The sequence below is a fragment of the Fulmarus glacialis genome, unplaced genomic scaffold (assembly GCF_000690835.1).
Source record: "Fulmarus glacialis isolate BGI_N327 unplaced genomic scaffold, ASM69083v1 scaffold16075, whole genome shotgun sequence".
NCBI lineage: Eukaryota > Metazoa > Chordata > Aves > Procellariiformes > Procellariidae > Fulmarus > Fulmarus glacialis.
The window spans coordinates 1-18,475 of NW_009213781.1; the positions used below are offsets into that span (position 1 = coordinate 1).

Here is an 18,475-nt window from a genome sequence, read left to right on the forward strand (position 1 = left end):
TTTCCAACCTTAATGATTCTATGATTAAAAATACTAAGTGAATAAATAAATCAGAGATTAATTATTTAATTATTATTTCTTTAAATAAAAGATTCTTCTCCTTCCCTATCCCCTATCCCAAAGACATGTGAAACAGTTTCAAATATGGCAAGAGTAAATTAAAAAGCAAAAAATTTGCTGCAATTAAATGAAAGATAGTAATTCTTGGTAAGAACGAAAGACCTTCAAAAATCAAATGCAGACCATTAGAAAGGATTATTTAAACCAATCAGAAAACAATAATGAGAGTATCATCTATTTATGTAAGCTACACAAAGACAATGTAAAACCCAAATGAAGTAAGAAAAGCATAAGAAAAGGGTAAAATTCTAGGCTAAAAGCAGAAAAGGACAGTATTGCTTAAAGAAGCAAAATTAAAGGGGATTTTTCAAGAAAATAAAACTACTTAATATGCAAAGGCATATTCCTTCCAGGAATCTCATACAGCAGTATAGAAGCAATGAAGTACACACAAGACAAAAAAAAGTCAAAAGGGAAAAATAACAGTGAATTTAATAACAAAATTCTAGAACCACACAAACATAAAGATCACAAAATTCTTGTGATAGGAAGAAGAAACTCCAGCAGAACAGTAAAGAAAAAGATTATTAATAGTGAATGGACAACAGCAGGGATCACAAGCAGTGAGGAAAAAGATGACCAAAAAGTAAAAATAAGGCCCCTTTATTCTGACATCGGCAATCATGTGAACACTAGCAGACAAAGCATTAACTGAAAAAATGCAAGACAGCCTGTAGAAAAACAAGATATGACCAACACTGAGGAGAAAATGCAACAAGTGATATCCACACTGTTTTGGTTCATGCAACCGGTTTGTTCCAGTTCCGAATAAAGAAATTTTCTCCATATCACAAGCTTTCTACCGGGGCGGGGGGGGCAGGAATCCTCCCCTACTTCCAAATGCTATATTTAATTTAGCATGAGTTAAACACCTGCGTAATATTCACTAAATGTATAGATTTTTCTTGGTTTCATACAATCATCAGTCGCTTTCCAAATCTATAATCAGTACTGAAGAAATGCAGAAATATTCCTTCTGATTTTTATTCATCCACCATTAAACATGACCTTTTAAAATTATAAAACATTGGTACGTGTATATGCAAAGATAATCCTATCATTAATAAAAGGAAAAATATCTAATATGACCATTAGATTCTAGATTTGTAACTCATGAAATAAAGATTGTGTTTGAACAGCTTTGTTGCTTTGATCAGCTGCCACCATCATATGCAAAGAAAGCAATACAGATATGTTTCTTTGAATAGTAGTGATAAAAAAAATACAGTATGTACCTGCAGGAAATCCCATTACATTGAATATTCTGTCCAGCTGGTCATGGTGATAAGGATTACTAGTTTTGATATCTTCTTGTCGACAATGGAATATTGGCTCTGATGTTAGCAGCTCTGCAAATATACACCCTATGGCCCAAATATCTTTAAAAAAGGAGAGAAGAAATTTTAAAAAAATCAAATTAATCTTTCCAAAAGCATCATGGTAGGGTAGAATGTTAGTTTTTAGCTTATCAGAGATAAGGTCCCTGCATTGAAAATTTCAAGCTTCTATTGTAGAAGTGCAACACTTCCTCGATTTTTCCTTTCAGCTACAGATAGAGGTACACAATTCAGTAACTACACAGGAGCGGAGAGAGTATCATACAAGTTTTTGTGGGGTTTTTTAAGTGTAGTTACCATTTATTGCTGTAAAAAATTTATTTGATTAAGAAAAGAAACAAAGGAAACTATTTTGGTAAGTGTTCACGCATAAAATACAAATGAAGAAAAGCCAACCAACATATTGCCATTTACTGCCATACTGTCCCCGCCAAGAAATGTGCCCTCTCTGATCAGCCACTGGGTTTAATAAGTATTGAATGACCCCAAAAATACAAGTTGAAAAGCAGCAATATCGGAATAAGCCAAATGAGGAAAGAGAGTAACAAGAAAATCACTCCATGCACATGTACCTCACCCCTTTTTCTGATGACATTCATTTAAAGAAAAAAAAAACCCACCCCTTTCTGTTTTAACTGTTGTGTCCCAATCTGCAAAATCAGATAGCCTGAATTTTCCCAATTGTTTTCCCGATTTTTTTCTAGTATATACATAATGCAATTTTTAACTTACATAAAGTAATGCTACACTTAACCTTGAATGAACAAGAAAAGGTCATGAACAAGGACAAAAGCAAATGATGCAGAAAGCATAACCCCATTACTCAGTGCTTGTATACAGTCAGTTTTTATCTATGCTGAAAAAAAATTATGGCTATGACCATCCATGCAGTTTCACATGCTGCAAGCAGAAGAAAATGCCAGTAAAGTGAAGGAGCATGCAAATACATGGAACATAGAAAGAAACATATAAAGAAGTGTATTTAATCCGTAAAAGAAATGTAGTATTAACAGAAAAGTAAATGAAAAGACATTTAAGTCATAAACATTAGAACTTCTGACAAAAACACTGACAGGATTTTAAAAAAATAATGGCGAAGGTCTGAGGAAAGAATTTCAGGTTACAGAAACAACACCACGTATGCCAATGTACAACCTCCACGTTCATGCAAAGTAAGCGGAGTGTTGCAGGGGAAGTTATTTCCCCAAAAATGGTTGCCAGGCTTTAACATATCTTTTAAACCAGCCAGCAAGAGAAAAACTTCCCAGTCCTCTCTCCTACAGTCTCCTTCCCTTCCATGGCAAAGCTGTTCACATCCACTAAAGGAGAACCTCCCTCCAGCCTGCTACTGGGCTATTCCCCCTCTCCTACAGTCACAGAACGCAACTGCTCCTGCTGTCAGCGATCCCTTACCCCCGAACTGGCAAGAGCAGAGACTGGCAGAGCGAGTCAACCGCGCCATGCCAAAGGCGTTAAAATTCAGACCAGTATGTATGAGTTAAGTGGTGAGGAGGATGCAACATTAAGCTGATATAACTAATGCCATGGTCACAGTGCCTGCATTCGGTGAGGCTTCGTTCTTCCTGGATATGCCTGATGCAGCATCACAGCTTAGCCTGTTGCGTTGCCCTGATGACATCGCGCTAGTTCAAGCAATTCCTGTTCACACTCGTGCTTTGAAAAAGACACAGAGAGAGGCTAAAATGCAGCTTATTTTTACAGTTTAGTTTCAGTGCAGCCAATATATTCTCTATTCTGTATGTTCCTTATTTCACGTATTTATTATACTAGGTAAAAGCCTCTGCAATAAAATTAATGCACTGTGCCTCATCATCATCATATGGATTCTACTAATAATTCGAAGATGCATCTGTATTTTGTACAGCCTCTAACAGCGTTTATGAAAATCTTGTGTGAAAGCCATATAAAATTCTATTGCATCACAGGGCATTTGGAGCCAAAACCCAGAAATATTTCATTCCTGTATCTAGCCAGAGACCACAGTAAACTAAACAATTTGTCAAAGTTTAGTATTTCCTCAAGAATCAGTAACGTACCTTTAACTCAGCTACTGTCCTTTGTACTATTTGTCAATGCTTCAATATTTGGGTACACTTTGCACGAAGAACAAAACAGTAAATTTTTATCCAATTTACTTACCAATAGCTTTGGTATAATGCCTTGCTCCAAGAAGCAACTCTGGAGCTCGATACCAGAACGTTACAACTACTGGATCCAAGTCTGCTAAAGGCTTCAGAGGTGAATTAAATAATCGGGCAAAGCCCATGTCAGCTGCAAAATTCAAAGAGAGATGCTTTAAAATTTTAGGAAAACTACCAATTATATTTTTTTAAATGAACTGATTGGGTTTACTTGTTAGCGCTATCATCACTGTGCTAAATAAAACACAAACGCAGACTGTAGCAGATATGAATTCTGTGAGTAGATTTTCTTAAAGCTTTTGTAGAAGTTACTGGATGTCATCACCTATAAAGTATATCATTATAAATCATTACTAACGTGAGCCATTTAGAACAAAGAATTAACCATTGTTCTGAAAAAGCGCATCAACTCACTTCTCTCAGGACACTGGTAAATCCTGACTCATTTTACCTGATATTGTCCGGTAAAATATTCCATCATTACAGGATGGTCTTTCAAGAAGCAGTGTTTTAAATGTGAGCAAAATGCAAGTTCTGCAAAGGTTAGAATGATTTATAATACATACATGCACATCACAAAAGCTCCCTCCTTATGAAGTTAGCTGTAGCAAGATTTCCTTCACACAAAAAAAGCAACTAAGCCTACAGCATCTGCCTCCCTGCTAATTTTCTGTCAAGACATATTTCCAGTATCAAGATACCAGTACTAAATACCATTTAGGCTACAATTTTAAAATTCTGTCTGGGGGCATTATATCATTAAAAACTGCTGTTTAGAATTGGTGGTATACAACTGCCTATAAAGCTGTCTGAACTACCAATATAAGTTACACAGGAAAAAAATGGGTAGAGACTAAAATATGCACCTTCTCCCACCAAATCACTTTCCCAACCCACCACTCCCCAAATCCCAAGAAAGAGGGACTCTGTGGTGCAGGGATATACACATGCTGAAAAAGACTCGAATGAAATGAGATGAGTAGCCATTCTGAGGGAAAAGGACCTACACGCTACAACTCACTGGTTGAGGGAAAACTGCAGTGTAAATATGGGTCTCTAACTTGACTACACAATCCTTAATAATTTTTTTTCATATGCATTCCTATTTATGATTGGTTTTAATGCATTTAAAAAGAGAAACATTTTACAGTTTTCTACATTAAAATATCGATTACTCAAGATATGATCAAGTCACTAGTAACTATGAAAAATAAGGAAAATTGTTGGCAGAAAGTGAATTTATGACTCAAAATGACACAAAAAGCCTACAAAAATTATTTTAAGTTAAATACCAGTTATGTATTTTTTAGAAAGATTAGTTACACTGGAAAAGTGGAAGCCCTTGGTATGGGTATAACTATTGCATTCTTCTCCTGCTGTGGTAACATCTTACGAAAATAAGAAAAAAAAGTATCTACATTTTGATAACACACTTAGAACTCCAGGGTTCCCCTCCCTCTTCCCCCGCTGGGAACGGATGGCTCAGAGGACTGGTGGTCCGATACAGAATCTTTCACCTGTCCATTAACAGAGTCTGACTAAATTTAGTTGTGCTCTAATTTATTCCCAAATTAATTCAGAACTATAAATTAAGAAATAAATGGGTGGTCTATGTGCAATTACTAGCAAGTAGTCGTGTACAGCAAATATCACCACCACAGTTGAACGTGAACGTGCCCAGAGGACGACCTACATTCTCAATTTTGGAAGCAACCGCTCCGTGAAGAATAAGGTAATAGGAAGAAATTTTCCCTTCCGCTGTCCATGCTGTACCTGTTTTGTACGGAGAAGACCTCAATCTCTACTGTCAACCTTAAACCTTGGAAGGGCATTAAAAACTTTCAGGGTCGGATCTGCAGAAGTGTTCAGCCCTGGCCCGTCTGCTCCTTGGATTTCGAAGGGCGAAGGAAGGACAAGAGCAGCACTGAACGCTCCAAGAAAATCCTACCCCGAATCATTATACTAGTGATTAACAATATAGTTCAGATAAACAAAACAGTAAGAGTACAGAGCAACAATGCAGAAGAATAATCTCATAAAGAAAGCCAGAGGGAAGTGAAAAAGATAAACTAGCTTTAAAAAAACCCTTCCAAACGGGGCTGCATTACCATAACAAATATGAGTAGGCTGTGCATTTAGCAGTCTGCTATCAAAGAACTGCCACACTAATGCACAGCGTGGTATAGCTTATTGGTGTTAGACTACAGTTAATTTTTATTTATTTATTTACTTTAATTTAAAACAACTTATGTTCTACAAATTATCCTCTCACTGTGAACAGTAACTCCCATCAGAAAATGTTACAATAGTGGGGAAAGTGTTGGGTCCTTCTTACCCTGGTACACCCCAGTTTGAGCATTTAGCCGTAGTTCTCACTAAGCATTTTGGCTGGATTACTGTGTTTTCTGGACTTTAAGATCCCTTGCGTTTATCTCCAAGGGACCTGTCTACCCTTTCAAGAACATTTTGTAGGCTAAATGCCACCCTTGATTCCATTATAAAATTTAAGTTTTGTAGTAATGAGTAGTTCCCTATTTAGATTTTGTAAGCAGCAGCAAGATAATGTCATGGCATTACAGAGGTAAATGGAGGAAATTTTAAAATCCCATTTCTTTCTCCTCCTTTCCCCTAGCTAGCTCTCACCTTTATCCCCATATCAAAATCCCCCACCCCACACAAACACCCACTTAAACAAAATACAATGACATTTTCCACTTTTCATTGATGAGGCTACAGCATTTCATTGTCAGAACTGGTGCATGGGGCTAATATCAAGAAGCCAGTCACTCAGAAAACAGCATTTAGGCAATGTGCCCAGGCACATACTAGTATTACAGTGACTACTTTAGGTGGTACCACTGCACCTTCAGAACATTCTAACTTAAATGCTACACTGGGACTTATCAAAGATATAAACATACCAATTTTTACTCTTCCTCGCTCAGGACCTTCACCCATAACTAAAATATTAGCAGGTTTCTGTGGAAAAAAAAATAAATATACAATACATATACCACGATAAACCTAAACATTAGTCTCTGAAAAGTTAGTTAAGCTTTGTTTTGCCAGTTTTAAACCAACTTTGTTTTGATAAAAATGACAAGTTTCTCTGTCACGGTAAAGCTGTGTAAGGACCCAGACACAGGCTCTCCCTGACTGCATCTTCCTCACGTTTCTTTTCGGTGCTTCTGTGCTCCAGCACCATGCTCCCTAACTGACACCTTGGTGTCTGTCCTCAACCCACATGAACTGGCAGTCGCTGAGCCGCCAAGATTTCTACCAAAATCGCCCTAGATCCTTTTGGCGGGAGGCAGTCCCATTGCTGCCCACCACCCTGCACCCCCAGCACAGGGATGGGAAGCCAGCTCTACAACATGTTTTGCCCAGGGTCATTCGGCACGTTTGCAGACACATTTTACATGAAGAAAAATACCTGAGTGAGATGCAGATTAAACATTACCACATCATTCTATATTGGAGAAAAAAATCATCTGAATTATTCCTATTTACAAGCGTGTATCAATTCAGACAGCTGCAAAACTGGAAAGCATTGCTTTTATATTATTTTTCTCTCCACCTTCCCTTTCTTTCTTTTACTAGGGTGGAGAGTTAAAAAATTGAGCTAGAGTTCAACTGGTTAGAAACATAACCACTCACTTCTTAATCCTACATTTTCTGCCGTCCTGTTTCTCATAATCCAGTCTCCGCATCTGCAGTCAGAAGATTCCTCAAATGCTAACACTGTTTATATAAATCAAACCTGCAGTGTTTATTTTGAGGGGAAAAAAGTCAGGAAATTCACAACTAAAGCTGAAAATTTATGCTAGACTTGTTTTGAAATGGAATGATTTAGATACTCACTCGTACTGTAAATCCTGGACAAAACAGAGGCTCCTATTCAATTGTGAACCGTAAGAATTATAACAAGGCTGAGTTACAGCTCTTGCTCTGATTTCCCAGTTTAAATTGATCTGAAGAAAAAAGTAGCCCAGCAAGATAGTTTAGGCTACCTAAAAGTTAATATAATAAATCCTAATATCATAGTATGATTTACCAAACACGTATTCCGGGAAATTCTCAAGTCTTCCTGAATCTATCATGCTCTGGTGTAAACACATTCAAAGAGACAAAAGACCACAATTTGATATCAATCTAGTAGTAATTCATATTGTGTAAAAACAAGGTGCAAAAAAAATAATCCAGCAAAAAATTTCCTTGAGAAACTTAGTTACTACTGCTTATGAAAGGCTCCAACACGGATTTCTGAAACTGTACAATCCACATACAAAATATGTAAAAGGAATTTGAGGTGCTGCATCTCTTCTCTGAGAGCAGGTTAAAGACAGAAGAAAATGCCATAGCTTGACTGTGATCAAAGAGGTAAGATATATCCCATTATCCTTCCAACAGCAATAACAACAGATCCAACTTGTGCTGCATTAGCTCAGTGATATGCAGAAGAACTTGCATCCCACACCACCACCACCCCGTTTTGTTTTCTTTAATAAAGCCATACGCTCCAGGTAAGTATTGCTTCAACATAAACAAACGCTGCATGTGGGCACACAACTCAAAGCATTCAATTTTGATTGTTTCTAGAAAAGTCCTAGAAATAAACAAGCAGCATAAATCTTTAAATTCAGAGTTAATGTTGAAGTTTAAAGCAATTCAAACTGCTAGGTAAGAAAACATCATTTCACCACATAAACCATTCTATTGCTACGCTGTGACTCAAAGAGAAAATATGCATATCTTTTAAAAAAGCTGCTTCAATATATCTGGGATGTTAATAAGCTACATGCCTAATTAATATTTTTGAGTACAGTTCACGATACATTACACAGGCACCAAAATTTTCAGATAAATAATACACTGACCTAAAGTATAATTTCTCTCCCTGCATTTTCACAGGTTGATAATACTCTACAAAAATGCTCGTAACTTCCTCATGATGTTTTTACCTTAGAATATTTTACTATTTGAATTTTGATAGGGATAAGGAGCCATATTCACACAAAGACTCCATTATGCCAGATGATTAATCAGCACAGCAGTGGGTAACAATTCCTGCCCCAAAGATCTTCTACCCTAGGTTCAAGGTAGGTACAGAGGAGAAGAGAAAGCACAAAGAGATGAGACAGTACTGGTTAGCAAAATAAGTAGCTACAGCTTGAGTCACACTCAGATTTTTTTTCCTCTCAGGATTTACAGAAAACGTTTAAAGATACAGACAATTTAGAAATCCGTGTAGGAGTCTTCTAAAGCTGCAAAATAAAAAAAAGCCTCAGTCGATCTGGAATAACCATTCACAGCAGTTCACCTCTTCCTAGAGTCAAAGGCCCTTCACTGAAACAGCTCTGTTTGAAACAGAAGATTCTTACTACAGACAAAAACATAGTCACATCACTGTAAAGAGATAGAACATCACAATTAAAGGTTTAAAAAATTAAATTTAAAATCAGAGGTCTTATTCTGAAGGTTCCCATTCCTAAAATCATTGCATTAGTAGCCTGGAACAACATCGTTAGTTGAAAGAATTTTCCAAACAAGACCATTAATCAGTATTTAAATTCAATAGCAGAGTATCTACCACAAAGCAGTATAGGGACAGTACTGGCGTTCCTAAAACATAAGCATTTTCAGGACTGAAAAACATTCAAGTCCACTAACAAAAGTCAAAACGTGGGTCAGAGATTGTTGTTAGGTATCTTTGACTCAAGTCCACCATGTGGAGAAAAAAAAATCCTCACTAGATTTGTCTCTTTGGGCAACTCATTACATATTAGAAATTTATTTGCCAAGAAAAATAAGCAGTCATTAGAAACAGAAGGGAGAAATCCGAACAAACTTCAGTTTAATTTGTTAAATTTCAGTTTAATTTTAATTATCCAGAGAAAAAGAAAGTTTAAAGTGCTTATTCAAATCACTTGTGCTGAGCAAGTGAAGAAAAATCTTTCAGTGATTTTTATATTGTGTTCTGAAAACACACTACTACATACATACTACTACAGCTATCTTTTTTTTATAACTACAAGTGATCAACTTTTTCAAGTCACTCATTTTTGTTCTAATAGAGGCATATTTACTTTTGCTTTCAAGTAAAACAATTCGCTCGTGCCAGACAAATGCAAATGAGAAAGCTGTTATGATCCTAAACTGAATGTGAGGAGCCATGCAGCGATGTACAGCTGAGTAATTCAGAGACCATCAAAACAACTTTCTGACAACCCCATAGAAGGAAGTTTAAGAAGAATCACTCTTCCCCCCGCAACAGCCCACCTCAGCAGCAGGGGAATAATTCATTCTCATGGACCATGGCACAGCACTAAATCTTATCTTGTCCTAGATCCGGCTTTGTAGGACTCCTTGTGTGATTTCTAGACAAATCCTCATCGTGTGCATTTAATCGCTATTACTACTGAAGAGAGAACAAAGATCCTCACTGAAATATTTTTAGGTACTTCTAATCTAATCATTATTTGCAAAGCGCAAACAGAAATCTTAAGAAGCAGGCTAACTTCAAATAAAGGAGCTAAAAAAACCAGAGGCTATACCGACAGGTTCATACATCTATGAAGAACTTCAGGCAGTCACCTTCTTCCATCTGCCTGACTTGACAGAAGATACCGCTCTCTGTTCACCCTGATCCTAAAGTCTCTGATCATGAAGGCTGCACAATTCCCAGGCAATCTTTTCTCTTTCATCCTTCTCTATCGCAGTGTTTTTCCTTTGCTTCTAATGCAACAAATGAGGTTACTCCTATTACCTTTTCTCTTATACATCAGCAGAAAGAGTAGACAACCACTCCTTCACTGCAAGGACTTCTTACACTTCTGAAGATCTATGTCTCTCTTCAGTCCTATCACCTAGATTAAAAGAACTCTCTTCTGCTCGGTGTTTCCTAGTGGGTTATTTTTTCTAGATGTACGATCATTCTTGTTGCTTCCCTCTAGCTGTTCTGCCTTGGGCCACCTATTTGCTTGAACTCAAGTGCTTCAAATTACCCACTGCTCCTGCTGAGGCTTCGCTAATGCTAAATACAGCAGAGGGATCATTTTACATGCCTTGCACAGCATCTTCCACTTTATACAATCCCAGTATGGTATCTGGTTTTGCCTTGCTGTTTAAGGCTATTGACTCATATTAAGGTTACGAGCCATGCATTTTCTTCACATCTTTTCTGCAGGACAGCTTTTTTTTTTTTTTTTTTTTTTAAATCATTGTTCCATTTGAACAAACATTGCAGTCACATACTGCTTCTTAACATACACTGAAAATGTGTGTGTTCATTCAGAGGGGAAACTCAAACTTTAGAACTTACTTGGTTTTCTATTTGGAAGATAAAAATGCAAAAAACATGAAAATTATAGCAATCTATGTCTTGATGAGATGTGATCATATAAAAAAAGAAACAGCATTCCTGTTGCTCACAGCAAGTTATTCATAGGAGCAGGAGATGATTATTTATTCTCTATCTGCATATTAGATGTCCGGAAATCACAGGACATTTTCTCAAGCTCCAGGAAAGGCATTCTGCTGTTGGGTCCTCCTTCCACTAAGTTCTACTCATCAAAGCAGTGATGAAAAAAACTGTTGGTTTTGGACAGCTTTGCCATTGTGATCTTTGATATTTATTATTTTTAGCATCAGACCAGGTCTGTAGGAACTATTATTCCACATATTTTTTGCTATTATGCTGTTTCTGAACTCACTGGTTTTCAAAGGTTGATTTTAAACATGCCTATCAATGAGTAACCAAAATTCCTTTGAATTATGTATGATATTATAATGCAGATGCTACCTTTTCCCCCCCCACGTTTATTAATTATTTGCAGTAGTCCCATGTATATTTATGAACAGACTCACCCTCTTTATACCTCCATTATCATGCACCTTTTAATAAGGTTTTAGTATCATCCTAATCAATTTTCATTTGCACAATCCCATACTTAAGAGTATGGCTACTAAAACATTACTCAGTGGAGGGTTCACAGTGATGGGGTGAGTCACACCAGTGACTTTTGTTAACCACTAATATTTGTGCATCGTTAATGGCTGTGCCACCAATTTTCAGAACTGACCGTCCCACCCATTTCTACCTGTGATGAGACAAGATAATTGAAAAAAGCGTAACATTGGTTTTCGCTTAAAAAAAGCGGTTTAACTTAAAAAGAACAATACTAAGCAAAGTGCTGTTATCCCTAAATTATTTTGCTTTTGCAATTATGGCCTCAACAATGATTCTATTAAAATTCAGAATTAATGACTTCTTAATATTTTAGAATTCAAAGTATTATATTAAACAATACAGGAATAGATTCAAATGCACAACTCCACAATCATACCAAAAAAAAAATTCAACTTCTTCAGCTGTATGTGAGCAAGTACCTGAGAAGCATGAAACACAAATAAGTTAAAAATGTCTTGCTGTGAAGTTCGTAATTCAATGACATGGGAAAAAAAAAAATCAAAAAGGTTTTGAAAGACAACTGCAAGGGCTTACTAAAGTAGCCTACTTGAAAGAGCACTTTCGTGACACAGGGGTAGAAATCTAAACTATTGATGTGGTTTATCACTTCCCAGTTAGGTCCTGTGACAAGTAAAACTGTGCAGCAAAAACCTACTAGCCTTCAGCTAGCCTTGCAAAATTCACACCCCATCTCAGGGTGTGTGACCCACAAAACATTCATGCTTTTAAGGTAGATTTGTCTGAACAACCCTGTTGATCCTCAGGTAATCATAACATACACCAAAACATTTCCTTATTATCAACATGGGATGCTCCCCTATTGCATTCTTAGGGACTGGAACTGATTTTTTTTTTAACATTTTATGGTTAAAGAAAATAATTAAATTTTCTTTCCACTTTAAACAAAACTGACTACTTCAGTGCTAAATAGTACTCTAGCACAATGAAAGTGTCAAGGCATCCATATTCAAATGATAGTATCAGCACCTTTCTGGAGTTAATTTACTTCCTTGAATTCAAAGATGTGCATTCACAATTAAAATAATTAATTTCAGTCACATCTATCAACTGATCTGGGGCTTTAAAATAAATTATCATCAAAAGACCACCACAAACACTGGTGAAAACAATGGCTCCACAGAACCTAACATGTATTAAATCTAAACATTAACATCTTCTTTTTAAATTAATTTTAAAAAGACATGAATTGTGAAAAGCACTGGAAAATTTTTTAAAAATCGATTTTAATTTAATACTTCCTGTTAATTATCTTCTTATAAAGACCATCTCAGAGCTGTTAAAAAAAGAAAAAAAAGCAAGCATCTAAATAAATTCTCATTAAAGTCAGGAACCGTTAAAACTACCAGAAAAACAAAACCAAAAACATTAATTATCAGGGCTCACATGCTTAAAAATTTTCAAAGTACAGAAAGTATCTGGATAGGATAGAAGATAGAGGGATGCCATATCTATGCCAGGAAGTCTTCTGCTTGTTACCATCACTATATTTTATCTCTGTTTCAGCCTGATGAAAGCTGTTGGCCTCACTACCACATTTTTATGCTCTGAACACACTCCAAGAATTTCTTTCAGTTGCTGTCACTCAATTACTGCCAACTTGGGGCAATAGAACTTACTAAAGCCTGTGCACAGCCTAATACACAGGTGTTTCTATTACTTTCATTGGAACTGAACTAGAGTTGAGAGAAAAAAAATCTAGTTATACTTTTCAGGCCAACTCTCCCACTCCCTAAAAATGCACATCAGGACAAGCTGCAGGACGTGACTTTCTGTACTAAGTTCAAGGAAGGGAAGGTGGATATCATAGGCAAACAGATTATTACAGCAACTTTGCAGGAAAATGCTGCTATCATGTCAAATATCATTAACACATCACTCAAAAGTGTAACAACAAACTTAATAAATTAAAACAAATAGCCTTGCAGAAATGTATTTCCTGTGGGTTTTGCTACACAAGCGATTACTCTCTCCATAGGTCAGGATGACTCTGGATGCTGTGGACACATCACAGCAGGATCAAAAGCAAGAGGAGAGCATGCACAGAAACTGTTTTTTAGGTACTACTTTATTCCGGATATAATTCCGTCTCCTTTTTCAATTTAGAGTTCTGCCTCACAAGTGAGGATTTTGAATGGGTAATAAAAACACTGAGTACTGTTTTTGCTCACTCACTCTGTTGGAGCAGCTTCTGCTGCTTGACAGGCATTCAGTAGTACTGTAATCTCATACTTACACACAAAGGAAGAAAACTGCCTTATTTATTCTTTGGTTTACATGCAGTTATGGTAGCCCATGCTGTTTTCCTTAACAGCCCTATTTTATTTTTGTTTTTCATTTAACTAGTACTCTAATCACTTCCATGTCACCCTACCTGTATTGACTCATACATAACTCCTCCTGTTTTGGATAAAGACAAAATGAAAAAGGTAAAAGCCTACGCAATTTATTACTATGCACTTTACAGTGGTTGTCTGGGCTTTGTTCGTGCTTACTTGTTAAAACACCTTTGCGCACAGAACAAAAATGGTATTTCAAACAATGCCCCAAAGATTACGTTTTGTGTCACTCATGTTCAGAGCAAGTCAGATAAAGTTGAGAGTTCATACAGAGCAAGCTTTTATATGGGGTAAGCGTGCCCTATTTACAGTGAATTTTTCACAGGCTACTTTGCAACTGCTCAGATTTAGAGTTAATCAAACGACTGTTTTCTTATCTTTTCAACTTTTCCTCTATATTATGAGTATAGACCATTCATATAGAGAATTGCATTTTCTTTCTACAGCAGGATGCAGACACAACAATCATTATGGCTTCTTTCTGTATTTTGAACAATTTATATTCTTAACTTCCACAGTATTTTACGCAGTGATAACTTTGCCACAACCTTAACAAGGTATTTAGTAATAAAAAAACCAACAAAACTAAACTGCACCTAAGTGTTTCTAAAAATCATACTCTAGGGCTTTTACTAAATCCTACTGCAGGGTTTTTGTTGACTAAGCTTACTTCAAAGGTACATTTGTGATCAAAGAGCTTCTGGTCCTCCATACCTCTCTCATGTCAAAACCAAAAGTTATGTTGATACTTTTTCCATCTGGCTAGTACAGCTCATTACCTTTACGATAGTAATCACATCTAAAGTATCTAGAATGCCTTTCCTCTGTAGAAGTCTCACCTCCATTTGTATTTATATATCTGGATACGAGAGTTATTTCAGCCAGTTTACCTACCACTACTGCGCGGCAATGCACTGAGATGACTGAGCTAGCCTTCAAACAGCGAAGGATTACTTACTCACATTACTCTCCTTCCAGCACCATAATCAGGTATCTGGCCATCTTGGAAAGCCAGCACATGAAAAAACAAAAGAACTAGTAACAAAAGAACAAGTTTAAAGCTACAGAGAAAAAAGAAATCTAGTATAGTCTGCCCATCAGTTAATGTATTTGCATCCTCAAAATTTCACCTAATTTGGGCAGGACTTTTGCTATCAAAAAGATAAAACCAGATTCAAATGACTTCAAAAAAAATCATCATATATATACACAGATAGATAGAAAAACTATATGTCAGGTATCCATATATGAATTATATTCCTCAATATAATTCTCATTACATCACTCTACTTCAGTTATCAAGCTACTTAAATGCCTTGGAATTTTAAAAAGTCAAAGTATTTCTAAGCTTGAAAAAAGAAATAGCAAAAATATTTTACCAAATCCAAATTTGACAAAATAGCACCTTAAGGAATGAGCCCTCTTTATACAAAGAATGTTGGTTCTGCATGTGGGCATCCTGCTTTCTGAAAAGCGCAGAAATTCAGGAAGAATGATAGAGTAACTACACTTGCTAGGAAGAAATCTCCTTTGCAGTACTCAAAAATCCTCAGCTACTGAAACTAGAAGAAAGCAGAATATTTTCTAATATTTCAATAAAAAATCGTTGTGAAATATAGAAAACTTCCAAATCTTCATTTTTGTTATGATGGCAGCATAGATGTAAGTACTCAGGAAAATGCACAGGGGGTGGAAAGAGTACCGTCATCTGACCATCTTTCCATACATCCAAACAGCTACATCCTGCTGCCACTGCTGCTCCTCCTCCGCTCCTCTCCCATTTTTTGTACTGCATGACAGAATGAAGTTAGCACAGGTTTTAATGCACGCTCCTTTTGCAAACAACTTACTTGCTCTTCTGAAGCCTTTGCGAGGGCAGTATAAATGGACTCTGAGATTGCTGCAGTAACAACTACTAAATGAATTTATGCCTGACTGAAAATGCCAAGGTCAGCACATATGAAGTGATAAGATCCCTCAGCTGTCAGACAATTTTGGGTAGCTGACTGAAGATTTTCAGAACACCACATTTTTAAACACTTTCTTGTGAAAGTTGCTTAATAAAGAACCATTAATTGAAACCTCAAGCCTTCTGGACACTTAACAATGAAAGCAAGTTTCACAAGGAGCTCCTACAACTTCACAAGTAATGTACTTGAGTAAACCTTTCAAAATCTCTTAATAGTCCGATTTTCCTCACATAGTTAGAAATAACAAAGTGCCATATACACTGACATCAATTGTAAGTAGTATTGCTTTTGTAAGCAATACAGGGATCAAAAATATCGCCCGCAAAATACTTTTCCTTATTAAAAAAAAAAAAAACAACGAAACAAAAAAACACCACCACAAACTTTTCTTCACTCTACACGTTCTTATTAAAACATTCATCACAAAAATCCTTGACATTTTCTGGTTAAACGTGATACTACTTGGGAAACACCTATTCATTTTTTGAAACACTTTTTATATTACCTATGTAATCTTCCTATAAAAAATTTTTCAATTATTTAACTTTCTGCTTTGCTACATATTCTCCTTGTGCCCAATTAAATCAATCTGCTATAGGATTTTCCGTACTTTCATTCAGACATCCTAAAAAAAAAGATACATTATATATAAATTTAAATGGGCAGTGCCTTTTTGAGCATTCTTCATAGTTGACTAAAGTTGTTCATAAGTTTGGCTGATTTAATCTTATAGGCATCAAGATATTACAGTCTGATCAGCCCTTATTCTCTCGGGGAAGGGGTAAAGGACACTTGTAAGGTTTCAATAATTCCAATAAAGAACAAAGATACGAAATCTTTGTTAAAAGCGTTCACTGATAAAAAAAGATTTTTTTTTTTTTTAATCTTTTACATACTTTATGTATTATTAATTCACCTGTTCGCTTTTTCATCACGGAATCTTTCTGTCTGGAGCTTCTTAACAAGACGAGGTATTCTCTGTTGGGTGCAGGTCTTGAAGCCCACATCCTCAGCATTTAAGTCCTAGATCTTCCTCCTGCATTTCTCATTGCCCACATTCCAGCTCTCTCCTATGCCTTTCTTTCCCACATCCAGAATCCTCAAGCTCCTTTCCCATCTGCCATCTGTTTTGATGACCAAGTGTACAGAGCCAGTGGAGAGAGGCGTGCGCTATGAATGACCAGTGATCTTTAGAGTGCAGACAAGCCAAACTGAAATGGCCCTGGTGCAACTCTCAATGCATTTCTTCCAGAATGCATGTCCTCCTCTATTTGACATCTGCTTTTCATTAAATTTGAAAGAATTTGACTGTTTTGATACCATATCATTTTACCAAATGTATCTGAAATTTGCTAACAGATACAAAAGTTACTTGGGGGAACTAGCAAAAAAAAAAAAGCCATGCCCGGGTAAGCTTTGTCTCCTTAGGCAGCCAGGCTACAGCCACACAGTATCAGTAGACCAACATAAAGGTTTTTTACTGTGGAACATGCAACACCATTTGCATTTTTTCAGCTATTTTTCCTAGGGACTTTAGTAGCCATGCTATCATTTCTTCTATCTAAAACTCTAAAGCACCACCTTGTTTTCAGTTTAGAAGTTGGAATGCAATATGCAGAGAGATGTGTTTCTGGTGCTGTTATTAAATGTATGTTCTAACAAACAAGGACAAACTTCTCAAAAGCCTCTACAATGACGTTAATTCTTGATGAAAGGTACTCAAAAGGCCTGCCTTGATTTGATACCCTGTAAGGTAAAGATGTAAAAGGTTATAAAGATCAGTCCTGAAACATTCCATCTAGCACTGAAGGGCTCTAGGGGAAGGAGGAGCGAGAAAACAGAAGCAATACTCTTCACAACAGCATTTACAGCCGTATGAAGAAAAACTACAAGTTACTTTCAGCCTCAAATGTGCAGTTCCCCCCTTGCAACAGTTCTTCACTACGTATTAACTGGTCCGAGATCACAAATAATTAAAAATTATTTGATTTACAATGACATAGAAAAAATACTCTGCTTCCATTGGTTCTTGTATCTGACAGTTCTGCAGCAGGTAAGTGAAAAATATCTCACTAAAATATCAATAATCATGTAATGTAACTTCATGTCTCCAAATACTCATCTGTGTTGTACTCATTCGTCCCTAAGACATGTGGTGGTTAAATAAGCAGCCTTACTTTTTCCTGTTTCTTTTTTGCACCTTGTACTTCTTTGATGGAGAAGTTTTCACTGATTACGAGACCCCAAATCCAGAAACTTTACCTGCATTTCCTCTAGCCAATAACAGTCTAAAAGTAAGTCTGCCTAGGTTTGGTCACATTATTGGCCAGGTAAATTAGCAAAGCTCTTCTAATAACACATACATTGCTCCACCTTGATCTTCCATTTAAACTTTGGACAAAGACTGCCTACTGCAGTTTCGAAACCAGATACGTTCATGAATAGAACAAAAAGGTGTTGCCAGTATCACTGTCAGTTGTAAACTGACAAGGTTGTGGGACTTAGCTTTTATCACCATGGAGGATTAATTATCTTGAGAATTATTTATGGAAAAGAAATA

General features: G+C 36.5%; 1 protein-coding gene across 1 annotated transcript; it reads right to left on the bottom strand.

The window, feature by feature from the left end:
* Window positions 1–1,346: 1,346 nt before the first annotated feature.
* On the bottom strand, window positions 1,347–7,697 carry LOC104077176 (cyclin-dependent kinase 8-like; the record flags this gene model as incomplete). Its single annotated transcript, XM_009578309.1, has 4 exons — window positions 7,422–7,697; window positions 6,541–6,598; window positions 3,618–3,749; window positions 1,347–1,499 (listed from the first exon to the last, which is right to left on the bottom strand). Coding segments are annotated over exons 2-4 (322 nt in total), but the record flags the coding sequence as incomplete, so codon positions are not given.
* Window positions 7,698–18,475: the final 10,778 nt, after the last annotated feature.